Source organism: Phyllobates terribilis, unplaced genomic scaffold, assembly GCF_046119375.1.
Source record: "Phyllobates terribilis strain yellow unplaced genomic scaffold, ASM4611937v1 Scaffold_3__8_contigs__length_932513732, whole genome shotgun sequence".
NCBI classification, from domain to species: domain Eukaryota; kingdom Metazoa; phylum Chordata; class Amphibia; order Anura; family Dendrobatidae; genus Phyllobates; species Phyllobates terribilis.
In genome coordinates this window covers 646,011,103-646,036,914 of record NW_027362763.1, presented here as the reverse complement: position 1 = coordinate 646,036,914, position 25,812 = coordinate 646,011,103, and the positions used below count along the sequence as shown (strand labels likewise).

The 25,812-nt window shown below is 55.5% G+C and overlaps 1 protein-coding gene across 1 annotated transcript in view; it reads right to left on the bottom strand.

The window, feature by feature from the left end:
- DLK2 (delta like non-canonical Notch ligand 2) overlaps positions 1–25,812 on the bottom strand; it is an 83,922-nt gene that overhangs the window by 7,824 nt on the left and 50,286 nt on the right. Inside the window, exons 4-7 of the mRNA XM_073671631.1 lie at positions 21,017–21,106; positions 20,172–20,235; positions 19,699–19,829; positions 19,293–19,437 (exon numbers count right to left, since the gene is read on the bottom strand). Of these exons, the coding sequence (XP_073527732.1) occupies positions 19,293–19,437; positions 19,699–19,829; positions 20,172–20,235; positions 21,017–21,089 (413 nt within the window). The 5' untranslated portion in view covers positions 21,090–21,106. The remainder of the gene's footprint in view (positions 1–19,292; positions 19,438–19,698; positions 19,830–20,171; positions 20,236–21,016; positions 21,107–25,812) is intronic.

Below are 25,812 nucleotides of genomic sequence, written 5' to 3'. Positions count from 1 at the left end.
CTATCGTCTCTAGTAGAGCAGTCGTGGCACAGATCTATCGTCTCTAGTGGAGCAGTCCCTGCACGCATCTATCGTCTAGTGGAGCGGTCCCTGCACGCATCTATCGTCTCTAGTAGAGCAGTCGTGGGATCTATCGTCTCTAGTGGAGCGGTCCCTGCACGCATCTATCGTCTCTAGTGGAGCGGTCCCTGCACGCATCTATCGTTTCTAGTGGAGCGGTCCCTGCACGCATCTATCGTCTCTAGTGGAGCGGTCCCTGCACAGATCTATCGTCTCTAGTGGAGCGGTCCCTGCACGCATCTATAGTCTCTAGTGGTGCGGTCCCTGCACAGATCTATCGTCTCTAGTGGAGCGGTCCCTGCACAGATCTATAGTCTCTAGTGGAGCGGTACCTGCACAGATCTATCGTCTCTAGTGGAGCTGTCCCTGCACTGATCTATCGTCTCCAGTGGAGCGGTCCCTGCACGCATCTATCGTCTCTAGTGGAGCGGTCCCTGCACAGATCTATCGTCTCTAGTGGAGCGGTCCCTGCACAGATCTATCGTCTCTAGTGGAGCGGTCCCTGCACAGATCTATCGTCTCTAGTGGAGCGGTCCCTGCACCCATCTATAGTCTCTAGTGGAGCGGTCCCTGCACAGATCTATCGTCTCTAGTGGAGCGGTCCCTGCACAGATCTATCGTCTCTAGTGGAGCGGTTCCTGTACAGATCTATCGTCTCTAGTGGAGCGGTCCCTGCACAGATCTATCGTCTCTAGTGGAGCGGTCCCTGCACAAATCTATCGTCTCTAGTGGAGCGGTCCCTGCACAGATCTATCTTCTCTAGTGGAGCAGTCCCTGCACAGATCTATCTTCTCTAGTGGAGCAGTCCCTGCACAGATCTATCTTCTCTAGTGGAGCGGTCCCTGCACAGATCTATCTTCTCTAGTGGAGCGGTCCCTGCACAGATCTATCTTCTCTAGTGGTGCGGTCCCTGCACAGATCTATTGTCTCTAGTGTAGCGGTCCCTGCACAGATCTATCTTCTCTAGTGAAGCGGTCCCTGCACAGATCTATCGTCTCTAGTGGAGCCGTCCCTGCACAGATCTATCGTCTCTAGTGGAGCGGTCCCTGTAAAGATTTATCGTCTCTAGTAGAGCAGTCCCTGCAGAGATCTATCTTCTCTAGTGGAGCGGTCCCTGCACAGATCTATCGTCTCTAGTGGAGCGGTCCCTGCACAGATCTATCGTCTCTAGTGGAGCAGTCCCTGCACAGATCTATCGTCTCTAGTGGAGCGGTCCCTGCACAGATGTATCGTCTCTAGTGGAGCGGTCCCTGAACAGATCTATCGTCTCTAGTAGAGCAGTCCCTGCAGAGATCTATCGTCTCTAGTAGAGCAGTCCCTGCAGACATCTATCGTCTCTAGTGGAGCGGTCCCTGCACGCATCTATCATCTCTGATCCGGGCACCGACCTATAGTCTCTAGTGGAGCGGTCCCTGCACAGATCTATCGTCTCGAGTGGAGCGGTCCCTGCACAGATCTATCGTCTCTAGTGCAGCGGTCCCTGCACCGATCTATCGTCTCTAGTGGAGCGGTCCCTGCACAGATCTATCGTCTCTAGTGGAGCGGTCCCTGCACGCATCTATCGTCTAGTGGAGCGGTCCCTGCACGCATCTATCGTCTCTAGTAGAGCAGTCGTGGCACAGATCTATCGTCTCTAGTGGAGCGGTCCCTGCACGCATCTATCGTCTAGTGGAGCGGTCCCTGCACGCATCTATCGTCTCTAGTAGAGCAGTCGTGGGATCTATCGTCTCTAGTGGAGCGGTCCCTGCACGCATCTATCGTCTCTAGTGGAGCGGTCCCTGCACGCATCTATCGTTTCTAGTGGAGCGGTCCCTGCACGCATCTATCGTCTCTAGTGGAGCGGTCCCTGCACAGATCTATCGTCTCTAGTGGAGCGGTCCCTGCACGCATCTATAGTCTCTAGTGGTGCGGTCCCTGCACAGATCTATCGTCTCTAGTGGAGCGGTCCCTGCACAGATCTATAGTCTCTAGTGGAGCGGTACCTGCACAGATCTATCGTCTCTAGTGGATCTGTCCCTGCACTGATCTATCGTCTCCAGTGGAGCGGTCCCTGCACGCATCTATCGTCTCTAGTGGAGCGGTCCCTGCACAGATCTATCGTCTCTAGTGGAGCGGTCCCTGCACAGATCTATCGTCTCTAGTGGAGCGGTCCCTGCACAGATCTATCGTCTCTAGTGGAGCGGTCCCTGCACCCATCTATAGTCTCCAGTGGAGCGGTCCCTGCACAGATCTATCGTCTCTAGTGGAGCGGTCCCTGCACAGATCTATCGTCTCTAGTGGAGCGGTTCCTGTACAGATCTATCGTCTCTAGTGGAGCGGTCCCTGCACAGATCTATCGTCTCTAGTGGAGCGGTCCCTGCACAAATCTATCGTCTCTAGTGGAGCGGTCCCTGCACAGATCTATCTTCTCTAGTGGAGCAGTCCCTGCACAGATCTATCTTCTCTAGTGGAGCAGTCCCTGCACAGATCTATCTTCTCTAGTGGAGCGGTCCCTGCACAGATCTATCTTCTCTAGTGGAGCGGTCCCTGCACAGATCTATCTTCTCTAGTGGTGCGGTCCCTGCACAGATCTATCGTCTCTAGTGGAGCGGTCCCTGCACAGATCTATCGTCTCTAGTGGAGCGGTCCCTGCACAGATCTATCTTCTCTAGTGGAGCGGTCCCTGCAGAGATCTATCTTCTCTAGTGGAGCAGTCCCTGCACAGATCTATCGTCTCTAGTGGAGCAGTCCCTGCACAGATCTATCTTCTCTAGTGGTGCGGTCCCTGCACAGATCTATAGTCTCTAGTGGAGCAGTCCCTGCAGAGATCTATCGTCTCTAGTGGAGCGGTCCCTGCACAGATCTATCGTCTCTAGTGGAGCGGTCCCTGCACGCATCTATCGTCTAGTGGAGCGGTCCCTGCACGCATCTATCGTCTCTAGTAGAGCAGTCGTGGCACAGATCTATCGTCTCTAGTGGAGCGGTCCCTGCACGCATCTATCGTCTCTAGTGGAGCGGTCCCAGCACAGATCTATCGTCTCTGATCCGGGCACCGACCTATCGCCTCTAGTGGAGCGATCCACGCACTGATCTATCGTCTCTAGTGGAGCGGTCCCTGCACAGATCTATCGTCTCTAGTGGAGCGTTGCCTGCACGCATCTATCGTCTCTAGTGGAGCGTTGCCTGCACGCATCTATCGTCTCTAGTGGAGCGTTCCCTGCACGCATCTATCGTCTCTAGTGGAGCGGTCCCTGCACGCATCTATCGCCTCTAGTGGAGCGGTCCCTGCACGCATCTATCGTCTCTGATCCGGGCACCGACCTATCGTCTCTGATCCGGGCTCCGACCTATCGCATCTAGTGGAGCGGTCCCTGCTCAGATCTATCGTCTCTAGTGGAGCGGTCCCTGCACCGACCTATCGTCTCTAGTGGAGTAGTCCCTGCACGCATCTATAGTCTCTAGTGGTGAGGTCCCTGCACAGATCTATCGTCTCTACTGGAGCGGTCCCTGCACGCATCTATCGTCTCTAGTGAAGCGGTCCCTGCACAGATCTATCGTCTCTAGTGAAGCGGTCCCTGCACAGATCTATCGTCTCTAGTGAAGCGGTCCCTGCACAGATCTATAGTCTCTAGTGGAGCAGTCCCTGCACAGATCTATCGTCTCTAGTGGAGCGGTCCCTGCACAGATCTATCTTCTCTAGTGGAGCGGTCCCTGCACAGATCTATCGTCTCTAGTGGAGCGGTCCCTGCACTGATCTATCTCCTCTATGGAGCGGTCCCTGCACAGATCTATCGTCTCTAGTGGAGCAGTCCCTGCAGAGATCTATCGTCTCTAGTGGAGCGGTCCCTGCACAGATCTATCGTCTCTAGTGGAGCGGTCCCTGCACGCATCTATCGTCTAGTGGAGCGGTCCCTGCACAGATCTATCGTCTCTAGTGGAGCGGTCCCTGCACGCATCTATCTTCTCTAGTGGAGCGGTCCCTGCACGCATCTATCATCTCTGATCCGGGCACCGACCTATAGTCTCTAGTGGAGCGGTCCCTGCACAGATCTATCGTCTCGAGTGGAGCGGTCCCTGCACAGATCTATCGTCTCTAGTGCAGCGGTCCCTGCACCGATCTATCGTCTCTAGTGGAGCGGTCCCTGCACAGATCTATCGTCTCTAGTGGAGCGGTCCCTGCACGCATCTATCGTCTAGTGGAGCGGTCCCTGCACGCATCTATCGTCTCTAGTAGAGCAGTCGTGGCACAGATCTATCGTCTCTAGTGGAGCGGTCCCTGCACGCATCTATCGTCTAGTGGAGCGGTCCCTGCACGCATCTATCGTCTCTAGTAGAGCAGTCGTGGGATCTATCGTCTCTAGTGGAGCGGTCCCTGCACGCATCTATCGTCTCTAGTGGAGCGGTCCCTGCACGCATCTATCGTTTCTAGTGGAGCGGTCCCTGCACGCATCTATCGTCTCTAGTGGAGCGGTCCCTGCACAGATCTATCGTCTCTAGTGGAGCGGTCCCTGCACGCATCTATAGTCTCTAGTGGTGCGGTCCCTGCACAGATCTATCGTCTCTAGTGGAGCGGTCCCTGCACAGATCTATAGTCTCTAGTGGAGCGGTACCTGCACAGATCTATCGTCTCTAGTGGAGCTGTCCCTGCACTGATCTATCGTCTCCAGTGGAGCGGTCCCTGCACGCATCTATCGTCTCTAGTGGAGCGGTCCCTGCACAGATCTATCGTCTCTAGTGGAGCGGTCCCTGCACAGATCTATCGTCTCTAGTGGAGCGGTCCCTGCACCCATCTATAGTCTCTAGTGGAGCGGTCCCTGCACAGATCTATCGTCTCTAGTGGAGCGGTCCCTGCACAGATCTATCGTCTCTAGTGGAGCGGTTCCTGTACAGATCTATCGTCTCTAGTGGAGCGGTCCCTGCACAGATCTATCGTCTCTAGTGGAGCGGTCCCTGCACAAATCTATCGTCTCTAGTGGAGTGGTCCCTGCACAGATCTATCTTCTCTAGTGGAGCAGTCCCTGCACAGATCTATCTTCTCTAGTGGAGCAGTCCCTGCACAGATCTATCTTCTCTAGTGGAGCGGTCCCTGCACAGATCTATCTTCTCTAGTGGAGCGGTCCCTGCACAGATCTATCTTCTCTAGTGGTGCGGTCCCTGCACAGATCTATCGTCTCTAGTGGAGCGGTCCCTGCACAGATCTATCGTCTCTAGTGGAGCGGTCCCTGCACAGATCTATCTTCTCTAGTGGAGCGGTCCCTGCAGAGATCTATCTTCTCTAGTGGAGCAGTCCCTGCACAGATCTATCGTCTCTAGTGGAGCAGTCCCTGCACAGATCTATCTTCTCTAGTGGTGCGGTCCCTGCACAGATCTATAGTCTCTAGTGGAGCAGTCCCTGCAGAGATCTATCGTCTCTAGTGGAGCGGTCCCTGCACAGATCTATCGTCTCTAGTGGAGCGGTCCCTGCACGCATCTATCGTCTAGTGGAGCGGTCCCTGCACGCATCTATCGTCTCTAGTAGAGCAGTCGTGGCACAGATCTATCGTCTCTAGTGGAGAGGTCCCTGCACGCATCTATCGTCTCTAGTGGAGCGGTCCCAGCACAGATCTATCGTCTCTGATCCGGGCACCGACCTATCGCCTCTAGTGGAGCGATCCACGCACTGATCTATCGTCTCTAGTGGAGCGGTCCCTGCACAGATCTATCGTCTCTAGTGGAGCGTTGCCTGCACGCATCTATCGTCTCTAGTGGAGCGTTGCCTGCACGCATCTATCGTCTCTAGTGGAGCGTTCCCTGCACGCATCTATCGTCTCTAGTGGAGCGGTCCCTGCACGCATCTATCGCCTCTAGTGGAGCGGTCCCTGCACGCATCTATCGTCTCTGATCCGGGCACCGACCTATCGTCTTTGATCCGGGCTCCGACCTATCGCATCTAGTGGAGCGGTCCCTGCTCAGATCTATCGTCTCTAGTGGAGCGGTCCCTGCACCGACCTATCGTCTCTAGTGGAGTAGTCCCTGCACGCATCTATAGTCTCTAGTGGTGAGGTCCCTGCACAGATCTATCGTCTCTACTGGAGCGGTCCCTGCACGCATCTATCGTCTCTAGAGAAGCGGTCCCTGCACAGATCTATCGTCTCTAGTGAAGCGGTCCCTGCACAGATCTATCGTCTCTAGTGAAGCGGTCCCTGCACAGATCTATAGTCTCTAGTGGAGCAGTCCCTGCACAGATCTATCGTCTCTAGTGGAGCGGTCCCTGCACAGATCTATCGTCTCTAGTGGAGCGGTCCCTGCACAGATCTATCGTCTCTAGTGGAGCGGTCCCTGCACTGATCTATCTCCTCTATGGAGCGGTCCCTGCACAGATCTATCGTCTCTAGTGGAGCAGTCCCTGCAGAGATCTATCGTCTCCAGTGGAGCGGTCCCTGCCCAGATCTATCGTCTCTAGTGGAGCGGTCCCTGCACGCATCTATCGTCTAGTGGAGCGGTCCCTGCACAGATCTATCGTCTCTAGTGGAGCGGTCCCTGCACGCATCTATCTTCTCTAGTGGAGCGGTCCCTGCACGCATCTATCGTCTCTAGTAGAGCAGTCGTGGCACAGATCTATCGTCTCTAGTGGAGCGGTCCCTGCACGCATCTATCGTCTCTAGTGGAGCGGTCCCTGCACGCATCTATCGTCTCTAGTGGAGCGGTCCCTGCACGCATCTATCGTCTCTAGTGGAGCGGTCCCTGCACGCATCTATCGTCTCTAGTGGAGCGGTCCCTGCACGCATCTATCGTCTCTAGTGGAGCGGTCCCTGCACGCATCTATCGTCTCTAGTGGAGCGGTCGCTGCACGCATCTATCGTCTCTAGTGGAGCGGTCCCTGCACTGATCTATCGTCTCTATGGAGCGGTCCCTGCACGTTTCTATCGTCTCTAGTGGAGCAGTCCCTGCAGAGATCTATCGTCTCTAGTGGAGCGGTCCCTGCACAGATCTATCGTCTCTAGTGGAGCGGTCCCTGCACGCATCTATCGTCTAGTGGAGCGGTCCCTGCACGCATCTATCGTCTCTAGTAGAGCAGTCGTGGCACAGATCTATCGTCTCTAGTGGAGCGGTCCCTGCACGCATCTATCGTCTCTAGTGGAGCGGTCCCTGCACAGATCTATCGTCTCTGATCCGGGCACCGACCTATCGCCTCTAGTGGAGCGATCCACGCACTGATCTATCGTCTCTAGTGGAGCGGTCCCTGCACAGATCTATCGTCTCTAGTGGAGCGTTGCCTGCACGCATCTATCGTCTCTAGTGGAGCGTTCCCTGCACGCATCTATCGTCTCTAGTGGAGCGGTCCCTGCACGCATCTATCGCCTCTAGTGGAGCGGTCCCTGCACGCATCTATCGTCTCTGATCCGGGCACCGACCTATCGTCTCTGATCCGGGCTCCGACCTATCGCATCTAGTGAAGCGGTCCCTGCACCGACCTATCGTCTCTAGTGGAGCGGTCCCTGCACAGATCTATCATCTCTATTCCGGGCACCGACCTATCGTCTCTAGTGGAGCGGTCCCTGCACAGATCTATCGTCTCTAGTGGAGCGGTCCCTGCACAGATCTATCGTCTCTAGTGGAGCAGTCCCTGCACAGATCTATCGTCTCTAGTGGAGCGGTCCCTGAACAGATCTATCGTCTCTAGTGGAGCAGTCCCTGCAGAGATCTATCGTCTCTAGTGGAGCGGTCCCTGCACAGATCTATCATCTCTGATCCGGGCACCGACCTATCGTCTCTAGTGGAGCAGTCCCTGCACAGATCTATCGTCTCTAGTGGAGCGGTCCCTGCACTGATCTATCGTCTCTAGTGGAGCGGTCTCTGCACGCATCTATCGTCTCCAGTAGAGCGGTCCCTGCACAGATCTATCGTCTCTGATCCGGGCACCGACCTATTGTCTCTAGTGGAGCGGTCCCTACACAGATCTATCTTCTCTAGTGGAGCGGTCCCTGCACAGATCTATCGTCTCTAGTGGAGCGGTCCCTGCACAGATCTATCGTCTCTAGTGGAGCGGTCCCTGTAAAGATCTATCGTCTCTAGTAGAGCAGTCCCTGCAGAGATCTATCTTCTCTAGTGGAGCGGTCCCTGCACAGATCTATCGTCTCTAGTGGAGCGGTCCCTGCACAGATCTATCGTCTCTAGTGGAGCGGTGCCTGCACAGATCTATCGTCTCTAGTGGAGCGGTGCCTGCACAGATCTATCGTCTCTAGTGGAGCGGTCCCTGCACAGATCTATCGTCTCTAGTAGAGCAGTCCCTGCAGAGATCTATTGTCTCTAGTGGAGCAGTCCCTGCACAGATCTATCATCTCTGATCCGGGCACCGACCTATCGTCTCTAGTGGAGCGGTCCCTGCACAGATGTATCGTCTCTAGTGGAGCGGTCCCTGAACAGATCTATCGTCTCTAGTAGAGCAGTCCCTGCAGAGATCTATCGTCTCTAGTGGAGCGGTCCCTGCACGCATCTATCATCTCTGATCCGGGCACCGACCTATCGTCTCTAGTGGAGCGGTCCCTGCACAGATCTATCGTCTCTAGTGGAGCGGTCCCTGCACAGATCTATCGTTTCTAGTGCAGCGGTCCCTGCACCGATCTATCGTCTCTAGTGGAGCGGTCCCTGCACAGATCTATCGTCTCTAGTGGAGCGGTCCCTGCACGCATCTATCGTCTCTAGTGGAGCGGTCCCTGCACGCATCTATCGTTTCTAGTGGAGCGGTCCCTGCACGCATCTATCGTCTCTAGTGGAGCGGTCCCTGCACAGATCTATCGTCTCTAGTGGAGCGGTCCCTGCACGCATCTATAGTCTCTAGTGGTGCGGTCCCTGCACAGATCTATCGTCTCTAGTGGAGCGGTCCCTGCACGCATCTATAGTCTCTAGTGGAGCGGTACCTGCACAGATCTATCGTCTCTAGTGGAGCTGTCCCTGCACTGATCTATCGTCTCCAGTGGAGCGGTCCCTGCACTGATCTATCGTCTCCAGTGGAGCGGTCCCTGCACGCATCTATCGTCTCTAGTGGAGCCGTCCCGGCACAGATCTATCGTCTCTAGTGGAGCGGTCCCTGCACAGATCTATCGTCTCTAGTGGAGCAGTCCCTGCACAGATCTATCGTCTCTAGTGGAGCGGTCCCTGCACCCATCTATAGTCTCTAGTGGAGCGGTCCCTGCACAGATCTATCGTCTCTAGTGGAGCGGTTCCTGCACAGATCTATCGTCTCTAGTGGAGCGGTCCCTGCACAAATCTATCGTCTCTAGTGGAGCGGTCCCTGCACAGATCTATCTTCTCTAGTGGAGCAGTCCCTGCACAGATCTATCTTCTCTAGTGGAGCAGTCCCTGCACAGATCTATCTTCTCTAGTGGAGCGGTCCCTGCACAGATCTATCTTCTCTAGTGGTGCGGTCCCTGCACAGATCTATCTTCTCTAGTGGAGCGGTCCCTGCACAGATCTATCTTCTCTAGTGGAGCGGTCCCTGCACAGATCTATCTTCTCTAGTGGAGCGGTCCCTGCACAGATCTATCTTCTCTAGTGGTGCGGTCCCTGCACAGATCTATCGTCTCTAGTGGAGCGGTCCCTGCACAGATCTATCGTCTCTAGTTGAGCGGTCCCTGCTCAGATCTATCGTCTCTAGTGGAGCGGTCCCTGCACCGACCTATCGTCTCTAGTGGAGTAGTCCCTGCACGCATCTATAGTCTCTAGTGGTGAGGTCCCTGCACAGATCTATCGTCTCTACTGGAGCGATCCCTGCACGCATCTATCGTCTCTAGTGAAGCGGTCCCTGCACAGATCTATCGTCTCTAGTGAAGCGGTCCCTGCACAGATCTATAGTCTCTAGTGGAGCGGTCCCTGCACAGATCTATCGTCTCTAGTGGAGCGGTCCCTGCACAGATCTATCTTCTCTAGTGGAGCGGTCCCTGCACAGATTTATCGTCTCTAGTGGAGCGGTCCCTGCACTGATCTATCGTCTCTATGGAGCGGTCCCTGCACAGATCTATCGTCTCTAGTGGAGCGGTCCCTGCACAGATCTATCGTCTCTAGTGGAGCGGTCCCTGCACAGATCTATCGTCTCTAGTGGAGCGGTCCCTGCACGCATCTATCGTCTAGTGGAGCGGTCCCTGCACGCATCTATCGTCTCTAGTAGAGCAGTCGTGGCACAGATCTATCGTCTCTAGTGGAGCGGTCCCTGCACGCATCTATCGTCTCTAGTGGAGCGGTCCCTGCACGCATCTATCGTCTCTAGTGGAGCGGTCCCAGCACGCATCTATCGTCTCTAGTGGAGCGGTCCCTGCACGCATCTATCGTCTCTAGTGGAGCGGTCCCTGCACGCATCTATCGTCTCTAGTGGAGCGGTCCCTGCACGCATCTATCGTCTCTAGTGGAGCGGTCCCTGCACGCATCTATCGTCTCTAGTCGAGCGGTCCCTGCACGTTTCTATCGTCTCTAGTAGAGCAGTCGCGGCACAGATCTATCGTCTCTAGTGGAGCGACCCCTGCACGCATCTATCGTCTAGTGGAGCGGCCCCTGCACGCATCTATCGTCTCTAGTAGAGTAGTCGCGGCACAGATCTATTGTCTCTAGTGGAGCGGTCCCTGCACAGATCTATCGTCTCTAGTGGAGCAGTCCCTGCACGCATCTATCGTCTCTAGTGGAGCGGTCCCTGCACGCATCTATCGTCTCTAGTGGAGCGGTTCCTGCACGCATCTATCGTCTCTAGTAGAGCAGTCGCGGCACAGATCTATCGTCTCTAGTGGAGCGGGCCCTGCACGCATCTATCGTCTAGTGGAGCGGTCCCTGCACGGATCTATCGTCTCTAGTGGAGCGGTCCCTGCACGCATCTATCGTCTCTAGTGGAGCGGTCCCTGCACGCATCTATCGTCTCTAGTGGAGTGGTCCCTGCACGCATCTATCGTCTCTAGTGGAGCGGTCCCTGCACGCATCTATCGTCTCTAGTGGAGCGGTCCCTGCACGCATCTATCGTCTCTAGTGGAGCGGTTCCTGCACGCATCTATCGTCTCTAGTAGAGCAATCGCGGCACAGATCTATCGTCTCTAGTGGAGCGGGCCCTGCACGCATCTATCGTCTAGTGGAGCGGTCCCTGCACGGATCTATCGTCTCTAGTGGAGCGGTCCCTGCACGCATCTATCGTCTCTAGTGGAGTGGTCCCTGCACGCATCTATCGTCTCTAGTGGAGCGGTCCCTGCACAGATTTATCGTCTCTAGTGGAGCGGTCCCTGCACTGATCTATCGTCTCTATGGAGCGGTCACTGCACAGATCTATCGTCTCTAGTGGAGCGGTCCCTGCACAGATCTATCGTCTCTAGTGGAGCGGTCCCTGCACAGATCTATCGTCTCTAGTGGAGCGGTCCCTGCACGCATCTATCGTCTAGTGGAGCGGTCCCTGCACGCATCTATCGTCTCTAGTAGAGCAGTCGTGGCACAGATCTATCGTCTCTAGTGGAGCGGTCCCTGCACGCATCTATCGTCTCTAGTGGAGCGGTCCCTGCACGCATCTATCGTCTCTAGTGGAGCGGTCCCTGCACGCATCTATCGTCTCTAGTGGAGCGGTCCCTGCACGCATCTATCGTCTCTAGTGGAGCGGTCCCTGCACGCATCTATCGTCTCTAGTGGAGCGGTCCCTGCACGCATCTATCGTCTCTAGTGGAGCGGTCCCTGCACGTTTCTATCGTCTCTAGTAGAGCAGTCGCGGCACAGATCTATCGTCTCTAGTGGAGCGGCCCCTGCACGCATCTATCGTCTCTAGTAGAGTAGTCGCGGCACAGATCTATTGTCTCTAGTGGAGCGGTCCCTGCACAGATCTATCGTCTCTAGTGGAGCAGTCCCTGCACGCATCTATCGTCTCTAGTGGAGCGGTCCCTGCACGCATCTATCGTCTCTAGTGGAGCGGTCCCTGCACGTTTCTATCGTCTCTAGTAGAGCAGTCGCGGCACAGATCTATCGTCTCTAGTGGAGCGGCCCCTGCACGCATCTATCGTCTCTAGTAGAGTAGTCGCGGCACAGATCTATTGTCTCTAGTGGAGCGGTCCCTGCACAGATCTATCGTCTCTAGTGGAGCAGTCCCTGCACGCATCTATCGTCTAGTGGAGCGGCCCCTGCACGCATCTATCGTCTCTAGTAGAGTAGTCGCGGCACAGATCTATTGTCTCTAGTGGAGCGGTCCCTGCACAGATCTATCGTCTCTAGTGGAGCAGTCCCTGCACGCATCTATCGTCTCTAGTGGAGCGGTCCCTGCACGCATCTATCGTCTCTAGTGGAGCGGTTCCTGCACGCATCTATCGTCTCTAGTAGAGCAGTCGCGGCACAGATCTATCGTCTCTAGTGGAGCGGGCCCTGCACGCATCTATCGTCTAGTGGAGCGGTCCCTGCACGGATCTATCGTCTCTAGTGGAGCGGTCCCTGCACGCATCTATCGTCTCTAGTGGAGCGGTCCCTGCACGCATCTATCGTCTCTAGTGGAGTGGTCCCTGCACGCATCTATCGTCTCTAGTGGAGCGGTCCCTGCACGCATCTATCGTCTCTAGTGGAGCGGTCCCTGCACGCATCTATCGTCTCTAGTGGAGCGGTCCCTGCACGCATCTATCGTCTCTAGTGGAGCGGTCCCTGCACGCATCTATCGTCTCTAGTGGAGCGGTCCCGGCACGCATCTATCGTCTCTAGTGGAGCGTTCCCTGCACAGATCTATCGTCTCTAGTGGAGCGGTCCCTGCACAGATCTATCGTCTCTAGTGGAGCGGTCCCTGAACAGATCTATCGTCTCTAGTGGAGCGGTCCCTGCACAGATCTATCGTCTCTAGTGGAGCGGTCCCTGCACAGATCTATCGTCTCTAGTGGAGCGGTCCCTGCACAGATCTATCGTATCTGATCCGGGCACCGACCTATCGTCTCTGATCCGGGCTCCGACCTATCGCCTCTAGTGGAGCGGTCCCTGCACCGACCTATCGTCTCTAGTGGAGTAGTCCCTGCACGCATCTATAGTCTCTAGTTGTGCGGTCCCTGCACAGATCTATCGTCTATAGTGGAGCGGTCCCTGCACAGATCTATCATCTCTGTTCCGGGCACCGACCTATCGTCTCTAGTGGAGCGGTCCCTGCACAGATCTATCGTCTCTAGTGGAGCGGTCCCTGCACAGATCTATCGTCTCTAGTGGAGCAGTCCCTGCACAGATCTATCGTCTCTAGTGGAGCGGTCCCTGAACAGATCTATTGTCTCTAGTGGAGCAGTCCCTGCAGAGATCTATCGTCTCTAGTGGAGCGCTCCCTGCACAGATCTATCATCTCTGATCCGGGCACCGACCTATCGTCTCTAGTGGAGCAGTCCCTGCACAGATCTATCGTCTCTAGTGGAGCGGTCCCTGCACAGATCTATCGTCTCTAGTGGAGCGGTCCCTGCACAGATCTATCGTCTCTAGTGGAGCGGTGCCTGCACAGATCTATCGTCTCTAGTGGAGCGGTGCCTGCACAGATCTATCGTCTCTAGTGGAGCGGTCCCTGCACAGATCTATCGTCTCTAGTAGAGCAGTCCCTGCAGAGATCTATTGTCTCTAGTGGAGCAGTCCCTGCACAGATCTATCATCTCTGATCCGGGCACCGACCTATCGTCTCTAGTGGAGCGGTCCCTGCACAGATGTATCGTCTCTAGTGGAGCGGTCCCTGAACAGATCTATCGTCTCTAGTAGAGCAGTCCCTGCAGAGATCTATCGTCTCTAGTGGAGCGGTCCCTGCACGCATCTATCATCTCTGCTCCGGGCACCGACCTATCGTCTCTAGTGGAGCGGTCCCTGCACAGATCTATCGTCTCTAGTGGAGCGGTCCCTGCACAGATCTATCGTCTCTAGTGCAGCGGTCCCTGCACCGATCTATCGTCTCTAGTGGAGCGGTCCCTGCACAGATCTATCGTCTCTAGTGGAGCGGTCCCTGCACGCATCTATCGTCTCTAGTGGAGCGGTCCCTGCACGCATCTATCGTTTCTAGTGGAGCGGTCCCTGCACGCATCTATCGTCTCTAGTGGAGCGGTCCCTGCACAGATCTATCGTCTCTAGTGGAGCGGTCCCTGCACGCATCTATAGTCTCTAGTGGTGCGGTCCCTGCACAGATCTATCGTCTCTAGTGGAGCGGTCCCTGCACAGATCTATAGTCTCTAGTGGAGCGGTACCTGCACAGATCTATCGTCTCTAGTGGAGCTGTCCCTGCACAGATCTATCGTCTCCAGTGGAGCGGTCCCTGCACTGATCTATCGTCTCCAGTGGAGCGGTCCCTGCACGCATCTATCGTCTCTAGTGGAGCGGTCCCGGCACAGATCTATCGTCTCTAGTGGAGCGGTCCCTGCACAGATCTATCGTCTCTAGTGGAGCGGTCCCTGCACAGATCTATCGTCTCTAGTGGAGCGGTCCCTGCACCCATCTATAGTCTCTAGTGGAGCGGTCCCTGCACAGATCTATCGTCTCTAGTGGAGCGGTTCCTGCACAGATCTATCGTCTCTAGTGGAGCGGTCCCTGCACAAATCTATCGTCTCTAGTGGAGCGGTCCCTGCACAGATCTATCTTCTCTAGTGGAGCAGTCCCTGCACAGATCTATCTTCTCTAGTGGAGCAGTCCCTGCACAGATCTATCTTCTCTAGTGGAGCGGTCCCTGCACAGATCTATCTTCTCTAGTGGAGCGGTCCCTGCACAGATCTATCTTCTCTAGTGGTGCGGTCCCTGCACAGATCTATCGTCTCTAGTGGAGCGGTCCCTGCACAGATCTATCGTCTCTAGTGGAGCGGTCCCTGCACAGATCTATCGTCTCTAGTGGAGCGGTCCCTGCTCAGATCTATCGTCTCTAGTGGAGCGGTCCCTGCACCGACCTATCGTCTCTAGTGGAGTAGTCCCTGCACGCATCTATAGTCTCTAGTGGTGAGGTCCCTGCACAGATCTATCGTCTCTACTGGAGCGGTCCCTGCACGCATCTATCGTCTCTAGTGAAGCGGTCCCTGCACAGATCTATCGTCTCTAGTGAAGCGGTCCCTGCACAGATCTATCGTCTCTAGTGAAGCGGTCCCTGCACAGATCTATAGTCTCTAGTGGAGCGGTCCCTGCACAGATCTATCGTCTCTAGTGGAGCGGTCCCTGCACAGATCTATCTTCTCTAGTGGAGCGGTCCCTGCACAGATTTATCGTCTCTAGTGGAGCGGTCCCTGCACTGATCTATCGTCTCTATGGAGCGGTCCCTGCACAGATCTATCGTCTCTAGTGGAGCGGTCCCTGCACAGATCTATCGTCTCTAGTGGAGCGGTCCCTGCACAGATCTATCGTCTCTAGTGGAGCGGTCCCTGCACGCATCTATCGTCTAGTGGAGCGGTCCCTGCACGCATCTATCGTCTCTAGTAGAGCAGTCGTGGCACAGATCTATCGTCTCTAGTGGAGCGGTCCCTGCACGCATCTATCGTCTCTAGTGGAGCGGTCCCTGCACGCATCTATCGTCTCTAGTGGAGCGGTCCCTGCACGCATCTATCGTCTCTAGTGGAGCGGTCCCTGCACGCATCTATCGTCTCTAGTGGAGCGGTCCCTGCACGCATCTATCGTCTCTAGTGGAGCGGTCCCTGCACGCATCTATCGTCTCTAGTGGAGCGGTCCCTGCACGCATCTATCGTCTCTAGTCGAGCGGTCCCTGCACGTTTCTATCGTCTCTAGTAGAGCAGTCGCGGCACAGATCTATCGTCTCTAGTGGAGCGACCCCTGCACGCATCTATCGTCTCTAGTAGAGTAGTCGCGGCACAGATCTATTGTCTCTAGTGGAGCGGTCCCTGCACAGATCTATCGTCTCTAGTGGAGCAGTCCCTGCACGCATCTATCGTCTCTAGTGGAGCGGTCCCTGCACGCATCTATCGTCTCTAGTGGAGCGGTTCCTGCACGCATCTATCGTCTCTAGTAGAGCAGTCGCGGCACAGATCTATCGTCTCTAGTGGAGCGGGCCCTGCACGCATCTATCGTCTAGTGGAGCGGTCCCTGCACGGATCTATCGTCTCTAGTGGAGCGGTCCCTGCACGCATCTATCGTCTCTAGTGGAGTGGTCCCTGCACGCATCTATCGTCTCTAGTGGAGCGGTCCCTGCACGCATCTATCGTCTCTAGTGGAGCGGTCCCTGCACGCATCTATCGTCTCTAGTGGAGCGGTTCCTGCACGCATCTATCGTCTCTAGTAGAGCAGTCGCGGCACAGATCTATCGTCTCTAGTGGAGCGGGCCCTGCACGCATCTATCGTCTAGTGGAGCGGTCCCTGCACGGATCTATCGTCTCTAGTGGAGCGGTCCCTGCACGCATCTATCGTCTCTAGTGGAGTGGTCCCTGCACGCATCTATCGTCTCTAGTGGAGCGGTCCCTGCACAGATTTATCGTCTCTAGTGGAGCGGTCCCTGCACTGATCTATCGTCTCTATGGAGCGGTCCCTGCACAGATCTATCGTCTCTAGTGGAGCGGTCCCTGCACAGATCTATCGTCTCTAGTGGAGCGGTCCCTGCACAGATCTATCGTCTCTAGTGGAGCGGTCCCTGCACGCATCTATCGTCTAGTGGAGCGGTCCCTGCACGCATCTATCGTCTCTAGTAGAGCAGTCGTGGCACAGATCTATCGTCTCTAGTGGAGCGGTCCCTGCACGCATCTATCGTCTCTAGTGGAGCGGTCCCTGCACGCATCTATCGTCTCTAGTGGAGCGGTCCCTGCACGCATCTATCGTCTCTAGTGGAGCGGTCCCTGCACGCATCTATCGTCTCTAGTGGAGCGGTCCCTGCACGCATCTATCGTCTCTAGTGGAGCGGTCCCTGCACGCATCTATCGTCTCTAGTGGAGCGGTCCCTGCACGCATCTATCGTCTCTAGTGGAGCGGTCCCTGCACGCATCTATCGTCTCTAGTGGAGCGGTCCCTGCACGTTTCTATCGTCTCTAGTAGAGCAGTCGCGGCACAGATCTATCGTCTCTAGTGGAGCGGCCCCTGCACGCATCTATCGTCTCTAGTAGAGTAGTCGCGGCACAGATCTATTGTCTCTAGTGGAGCGGTCCCTGCACAGATCTATCGTCTCTAGTGGAGCAGTCCCTGCACGCATCTATCGTCTCTAGTGGAGCGGTCCCTGCACGCATCTATCGTCTCTAGTGGAGCGGTCCCTGCACGTTTCTATCGTCTCTAGTAGAGCAGTCGCGGCACAGATCTATCGTCTCTAGTGGAGCGGCCCCTGCACGCATCTATCGTCTCTAGTAGAGTAGTCGCGGCACAGATCTATTGTCTCTAGTGGAGCGGTCCCTGCACAGATCTATCGTCTCTAGTGGAGCAGTCCCTGCACGCATCTATCGTCTAGTGGAGCGGCCCCTGCACGCATCTATCGTCTCTAGTAGAGTAGTCTCGGCACAGATCTATTGTCTCTAGTGGAGCGGTCCCTGCACAGATCTATCGTCTCTAGTGGAGCAGTCCCTGCACGCATCTATCGTCTCTAGTGGAGCGGTCCCTGCACGCATCTATCGTCTCTAGTGGAGCAGTCCCTGCACGCATCTATCGTCTAGTGGAGCGGCCCCTGCACGCATCTATCGTCTCTAGTAGAGTAGTCTCGGCACAGATCTATCGTCTCTAGTAGAGCAGTCGCGGCACAGATCTATCGTCTCTAGTGGAGCGGGCCCTGCACGCATCTATCGTCTAGTGGAGCGGTCCCTGCACGGATCTATCGTCTCTAGTGGAGCGGTCCCTGCACGCATCTATCGTCTCTAGTGGAGTGGTCCCTGCACGCATCTATCGTCTCTAGTGGAGCGGTCCCTGCACGCATCTATCGTCTCTAGTGGAGCGGTCCCTGCACGCATCTATCGTCTCTAGTGGAGCGGTCCCTGCACGCATCTATCGTCTCTAGTGGAGCGGTCCCTGCACGCATCTATCGTCTCTAGTGGAGCGGTCCCGGCACGCATCTATCGTCTCTAGTGGAGCGTTCCCTGCACAGATCTATCGTCTCTAGTGGAGCGGTCCCTGCACAGATCTATCGTCTCTAGTGGAGCGGTCCCTGCACAGATCTATCGTCTCTAGTGGAGCGGTCCCTGAACAGATCTATCGTCTCTAGTGGAGCGGTCCCTGCACAGATCTATCGTCTCTAGTGGAGCGGTCCCTGCACAGATCTATCGTCTCTGATCCGGGCACCGACCTATCGCCTCTAGTGGAGCGATCCACGCACTGATCTATCGTCTCTGATCCGGGCACCGACCTATCGCCTCTAGTGGAGCGATCCACGCACTGATCTATCGTCTCTAGTGGAGCGGTCCCTGCACAGATCTATCGTCTCTAGTGGAGCGTTCCCTGCACGCATCTATCGTCTCTAGTGGAGCGTTCCCTGCACGCATCTATCGTCTCTAGTGGAGCGGTCCCTGCACGCATCTATCGCCTCTAGTGGAGCGGTCCCTGCACGCATCTATCGTATCTGATCCGGGCACCGACCTATCGTCTCTGATCCGGGCTCCGACCTATCGCCTCTAGTGGAGCGGTCCCTGCACCGACCTATCGTCTCTAGTGGAGTAGTCCCTGCACGCATCTATAGTCTCTAGTTGTGCGGTCCCTGCACAGATCTATCGTCTCTAGTGGAGCGGTCCCTGCACAGATCTATCGTCTATAGTGGAGCGGTCCCTGCACAGATCTATCATCTCTGTTCCGGGCACCGACCTATCGTCTCTAGTGGAGCGGTCCCTGCACAGATCTATCGTCTCTAGTGGAGCGGTCCCTGCACAGATCTATCGTCTCTAGTGGAGCAGTCCCTGCACAGATCTATCGTCTCTAGTGGAGCGGTCCCTGAACAGATCTATTGTCTCTAGTGGAGCAGTCCCTGCAGAGATCTATCGTCTCTAGTGGAGCGCTCCCTGCACAGATCTATCATCTCTGATCCGGGCACCGACCTATCGTCTCTAGTGGAGCAGTCCCTGCACAGATCTATCGTCTCTAGTGGAGCGGTCCCTGAACTGATCTATCGTCTCTAGTGGAGCGGTCTCTGCACGCATCTATCGTCTCCAGTAGAGCGGTCCCTGCACAGATCTATCGTCTCTAGTGGAGCGGTCCCTGCACAGATCTATCGTCTCTAGTGGAGCAGTCACGGCACTGATCTGCAGTGATCTAGTGGATCGATTCTAAGGTAGTTTTCCAGCTCCATGCTCCACATATAAAATGATATTTCATGGTGGAATGATGGTTACACAGCTGATGATTTGTTACAATGTGTCAGTGTGGAGAACTCTTACCCTCCGGTCTCACAGGGGCCTCTCTTGAGTTCACAGTTCCTCCCGTGGAAGGATTCGGGGCAGTCACAGGAGTAATCGCCCTCCGCGGTCATGACACATTCTGCCGCATTCTGGCAGGGACTGGCGCGCTCGCAGAGGTGCAGATCTATGGAGACAAGAGCTAATAATGATGGTGGTGATGGTGGTGATGATGAGGGTTTAGCGACTTATTCCATAGAGCCTGCAGCCTCCTGGGGGTTTTCTACTCCGCCGGGGTCTTGGGCTTCTGCAGTCGCCCTCGGATCCTGCTCTGCGGCCCACGTGTCCTGATATAAGGGGGGCCAAATTTGTGGCATCTGGGAGAATGGTGGACCTGACACCTCCAGCCTCCGTTATAACCCGGAAATTATAATGATGGTGACCTCACCCTTGTCACAGAACTTCCCGGCCCAGCCGCTCCGACACATGCACTGCCAGGGCTGGTGGCACACACCGTGGACGCAGCCTGGCATCCTCACACAGTCCTCACAGAACGGACCGTCCCAGCCGGGGTCACACCTGCCAAAAAACAAGGTCAGAGGGTCACAGGAAGGAGCCGGGGATCACACCTGCCAAAAACAAGGTCAGAGGGTCACAGGAAGGAGCCGGACTCTGGAGCCAGTAGTGAATGTTCCCGGCACCCTGCTGGTTCAGTGTCTGTGCTCTGCCGTGTTGCATTGTGGGGCATGTGGATTTTCTACGTCACATTTCACTGTATTTCGTGGTGCAGAATTGTGAATGCAGCTCTGGAGGTGACGGGTTAAGGCTGCCCCCCCCCCCCCCCCCAATATTGATGGGTTTAGGAGGGGCGCAGAGGCCGTACACAACGTTGTCCCCTCTTGTGTATCACCTTGCACTAACCTGCACACGCTGTCCTCGTCGCAGTGCCCGTGGTACAGGTCACACCGCTCCGTGCACTCGTCACCTGGAAGAAGAGACACCACAAGTGACCTCTGACCTCACCGTGACATTACGGGGTCATCCAGCAGGCAATTTACACCAAGTATTAATGAACGATGCAAAAAAAAATACAGAACTGGGTTGGAGGAAAAGGGATGAAATCAGCACAGAAACCTTAGACGAAGCCGAATCTAGGGGCAAAATGCCAGTGACCCCCAAAATCTCCCCCCGCTGCTAGATATGCAGAGTAATGGGGTGCAGTACCTCCTCCTGGCCAGCGGTACATGGTGTAAATATTGTACGTCACATGCTCCGACCATGAGAGAGATCACAGGGACACAAGCGAAAAGAGAGGACCCGAAATCACAGAAAGATGGCCGCACTGGTCAGACAGAAGCTGCTCCATGGGTGAGCGATGGGTCCGCCGCCATACGCGTCTGTGAATTGTCCGTGTGAGCCGCACGCAGGGGATTAGTACCGTATTTTGCCCTGATGGTGGCGCTGTCATCGCTCGCTGATATGATTGACTACTGTGTGCGGCCACCTTTACTCCAGTCACATCCAGAGCTGCAGGCAACATTCTGGTGGCTTCCTGGTACCAGAAAGGGGTGCATTGTGAGAACGAAGATGACCCCAGGGTCATAGCCCAACTAGACTTGGACGTGGAGCTAAATCACTATTTCCAAGGGCAATTAGCAGAATTGTGATTGCAGCACTGCATGTGACTGTGGAAGAAGTCATGAAAAGTCAAAATCAGACAAAACCAGTAAAGCAAAGAAATTACAAATAGAAAAAAGTTTAATCACCTTGTACTGAAGTCTGGAAGATGAGCAGGACCCAACAGAAGGCGGAGAGCAGGAGCAGGGGGCACCAGAGCATGGTCAGCACTGCAGGGTCTGTAAAAAGAGAACATCAGTCATTATCTCACATCCTCCACCCCACCTGCCTCACAGAAAATCACTGAGCGCTCAGGAGACAACATGGAGCCTCACAGAGCAAGCAGGAGAGGACAAGCAGCCTCACAGAGTGTGCAGGAGAGTACAAAGAGCCTCACAGAGCGTGCAGGAGAGTACAACGAGCCTCACAGAGCATGCAGGAGAGTACAAGGAGCCTCACAGAGCGTGCAGGAGAGTACAAGGAGCCTCACAGAGCGTGCAGGAGAGTACAAGGAGCCTCACAGAGCGTGCAGGAGAGTACAAGGAGCCTCACAGAGCGTGCAGGAGAGTACAAGGAGCCTCACAGAGCGTGCAGGAGAGTACAAGGAGCCTCACAGAGCGTGCAGGAGAGTACAAGGAGCCTCACAGAGCGTGCAGGAGAGTACAAGGAGCCTCACAGAGCGTGCAGGAGAGTACAAGGAGCCTCACAGAGCGTGCAGGAGAAAACAACGAGCCTCACAGAGCAAGCAGGAGAGGACAAGCAGCCTCACAGAGCAAGCAGGAGAGTACAGGGAGCCTCACAGAGCAAGCAGGAGAGGACAAGCAGCCTCACAGAGTGTGCAGGAGAGTACAAAGAGCCTCACAGAGCATGCAGGAGAAAACAACGAGCCTCACAGAGCGCGCAGGAGAGTACAAGCAGCCTCACAGAGCAAGCAGGAGAGTACAAGGAGCCTCACAGAGCAAGCAGGAGAGTACAAGGAGCCTCACAGAGCACGCAGGAGAGTACAAGGAGCCTCACAGAGCGTGCAGGAGAGTACAAGGAGCCTCACAGAGCGTGCAGGAGAGTACAGGGAGCCTCACAGAGCGCGCAGGAGAAAACAACGAGCCTCACAGAGCGTGCAGGAGAGTACAAGGAGCCTCACAGAGCGCGCAGGAGAGTACAGGGAGCCTCACAGAGCGTGCAGGAGAGTACAAGGAGCCTCACAGAGTGCGCAGGAGAGTACAGGGAGCCTCACAGAGCGTGCAGGAGAGTACAGGGAGCCTCACAGAGCGTGCAGGAGAGTACAAGGAGCCTCACAGAGCGCGCAGGAGAGTACAAAGAGCCTCACAGAGCAAGTAGGAGAGTTCAAGGAGCCTCACAGAGCGCCAGGAGAGTACAAAGAGCCTCACAGAGCGCGCAGGAGAGTACAAGGAGCCTCACAGAGCGCGCAGGAGAAAACAACGAGCCTCACAGAGCAAGCAGGAGAGTACAAGCAGCCTCACAGAGCGTGCAGGAGAGTACAAGGAGCCTCACAGAGCGCGCAGGAGAGTACAAGGAGCCTCACAGCGCGCAGGAGAGTACAGGGAGCCTCACAGAGCGTGCAGGAGAGTACAAGGAGCCTCACAGAGCGTGCAGGAGAGTACAAGGAGCCTCACAGAGCACGCAGGAGAAAACAACGAGCCTCACAGAGCGCGCAGGAGAAAACAACGAGCCTCACAGAGCAAGCAGGAGAGTACAAGCAGCCTCACAGAGCGTGCAGGAGAGTACAAGGAGCCTCACAGAGCGCGCAGGAGAGTACAAGGAGCCTCACAGCGCGCAGGAGAGTACAGGGAGCCTCACAAAGCGTGCAGGAGAGTACAAGGAGCCTCACAGAGCGTGCAGGAGAGTACAAGGAGCCTCACAGAGCGTGCAGGAGAGTACAGGGAGCCTCACAGAGCGTGCAGGAGAGTACAAAGAGCCTCACAGAGCAAGTAGGAGAGTACAAGGAGCCTCACAGAGCGCGCAGGAGAGTACAAAGAGCCTCACAGAGCGCGCAGGAGAGTACAAGGAGCCTCACAGAGTGTGCAGGAGAGTATAAGGAGCCTCACAGAGCGTACAGGAGAGGACAAGCAGCCTCACAGAGCGCGCAGGAGAGTACAAAGAGCCTCACAGAGCGCGCAGGAGAGTACAAGGAGCCTCACAGAGTGTGCAGGAGAAAACAAGGAGCCTCACAGAGCGTGCAGGAGAGTATAAGGAGCCTCACAGAGCGTACAGGAGAGGACAAGCAGCCTCACAGAGCACGCAGGAGAGTACAGGGAGCCTCACAGAGTGTGCAGGAGAGTACAAGGAGGATCACAGAGCATGCAGGAGAAAACAAGGAGCCTCACAGAGTGCGCAGGAGAGTACAAGGAGCCTCACAGAGTGCGCATTAGAGTACAAAGAGCCTCACAGAGCATGCAGGAGAGTACAAAGAGCCTCACAGAGCGCGCAGGAGAGTACAAGGAGCCTCACAGAGTGTGCAGGAGAGTACAAGGAGCCTCACAGAGCGTGCAGGAGAGTACAAGGAGCCTCACAGAGCGTGCAGGAGAGTACAGGGAGCCTCACAGACCGCGCAGGAGAGTACTGGGAGCCTCACAGAGCGTGCAGGAGAGTACAAGGAACCTCAACAAGTGTGCAGGAGAGTACTGGGAGCCTCACAGAGCATGCAGGAGAGTACAAGGAACCTCAACAAGTGTGCAGGAGAGTACAAGGAGCCTCACAGAGTGTGCAGGAGAGTACAAGGAGCCTCACAGAGAGTGCTGGAGAGTACAAGGAGCCTCACAGAGTGTGCAGGAGAGTACAAGGAGCCTCACAGAGTGTGCAGGAGAGTACAAGGAGCCTCACAGAGTGTGCAAGGAGAGTACAAGGAGCCTCTCAGAGCATGCAGGAGAATACAAGGAGCCTCACAGAGCATGCAGGAGAATACAAGGAGCCTCACAGAGCATGCAGGAGAGTACAAGGAGCCTCACAGAGCATGCAGGAGAGTACAAGGAGCCTCACAGAGTGTGCAGGAGAAAACAAGGAGCCTCACAGAGCATGCAGGAGAGTACAAGGAGCCTCACTGAGCATGCAGGAGAGTACAAGGAGCCTCACAGAGCATGCAGGAGAGTACAAGGAGCCTCACAGAGCATGCAGGAGAGTACAAGGAGCCTCACAGAGCATGCAGGAGAGTACAAGGAGCCTCACAGAGCGTGCAGGAGAGTGCAAGGAGCCTCACAGAGCGTGCAGGAGAGTACAAGGAGCCTCACAGAGTGTGCAGGAGAATACAAGGAGCCTCGCAGAGCGTGCAGGAGAATACAAGGAGCCTCACAGAGCGTGCAGGAGAGTACAAGGAGCCTCACATAGTGCGAAGGAGAGTACAAGGAGCCTCACAGAGTGTGCAGGAGAGTACAAAGAGCCTCACAAAGCGTGCAGGAGAGTATAAGGAGCCTCACAGAGTGTACAGGAGAATACAAGGAGCCTCACAGAGCGTACAGGAGAGGACAAGCAGCCTCACAGAGCACGCAGGAGAGTACAGGGATCCTCACAGCGTGTGCAGGAGAGTACAAGGAGGATCACAGAGCATGCAGGAGAAAACAAGGAGCCTCACAGAGCGCGCAGGAGAGTACAAGGAGCCTCACAGAGCGCGCATTAGAGTACAAAGAGCCTCACAGAGCATGCAGAAGAGTACAAAGAGCCTCACAGAGCGCGCAGGAGAGTACAAGGAGCCTCACAGAGTGTGCAGTAGAGTACAAGGAGCCTCACAGAGCGCGCAGGAGAGTACAAGGAGCCTCACAGAGCGTGCAGGAGATTACAAGGAGTCTCACAGAGCGTGCAGGAGAGTACAGGGAGCCTCACAGACCGCGCAGGAGAGTACTGGGAGCCTCACAGAGCATGCAGGAGAGTACAAGGAACCTCAACAAGTGTGCAGGAGAGTACAAGGAGCCTCACAGAGTGTGCAGGAGAGTACAAAGAGCCTCACAGAGCGCGCAGGAGAATACAAGGAGCCTCACAGAGCGTGCAGGAGAATACAAGGAGCCTCACAGAGTGTGCAGGAGAGTACAAGGAGCCTCACAGAGTGTGCAGGAGAGTACAAGGAGCCTCACAGAGCGTGCAAGGAGAGTACAAGGAGCCTCACAGAGATGCAGGAGAATACAAGGAGCCTCACAGAGCATGCAGGAGAGTACAAGGAGCCTCACAGAGCATGCAGGAGAGTACAAGGAGCCTCACAGAGCGTGCAGGAGAAAACAAGGAGCCTCACAGAGCGTGCAGGAGAAAACAAGGAGCCTCACAGAGCGTGCAGGAGAGTACAAGGAGCCTCACAGAGCGTGCAGGAGAGTACAAGGAGCCTCACAGAGCGTGCAGGAGAATACAAGGAGCCTCACAGAGCGTGCAGGAGAGTACAAGGAGCCTCACAGAGCGTGCAGGAGAGTACAAGGAGCCTCACAGAGTGTGCAGGAGAATACAAGGAGCCTCACAGAGTGTGCAGGAGAGTACAAGGAGCCTCACAGAGTGTGCAGGAGAGTACAAGGAGCCTCACAGAGCGTGCAGGAGAGTACAAGGAGCCTCACAGAGCGTGCAGGAGAGTACAAGCAGCCTCACAGAGCATGCAGGAGAATACAAGGAGCCTCACAGAGCGTGCAGGAGAGTACAAGGAGCCTCACAGAGTGTGCAGGAGAGTACAAGGAGCCTCACAGAGCGTGCAGGAGAGTACAAGGAGCCTCACAGAGCGTGCAGGAGAGTACAAGCAGCCTCACAGAGCATGCAGGAGAATACAAGGAGTCTCACAGAGTGTGCAGGAGAGTACAAGGAGCCTCACAGAGTGTGCAGGAGAGTACAAAGAGCCTCACAGAGTGTGCAGGAGAGTACAAGGAGCCTCACAGAGCATGCAGGAGAATACAAGGAGCCTCACAGAGCGTGCAGGAGAGTACAAGGAGAATCACAGAGCATGCAGGAGAGTACAAGGAGC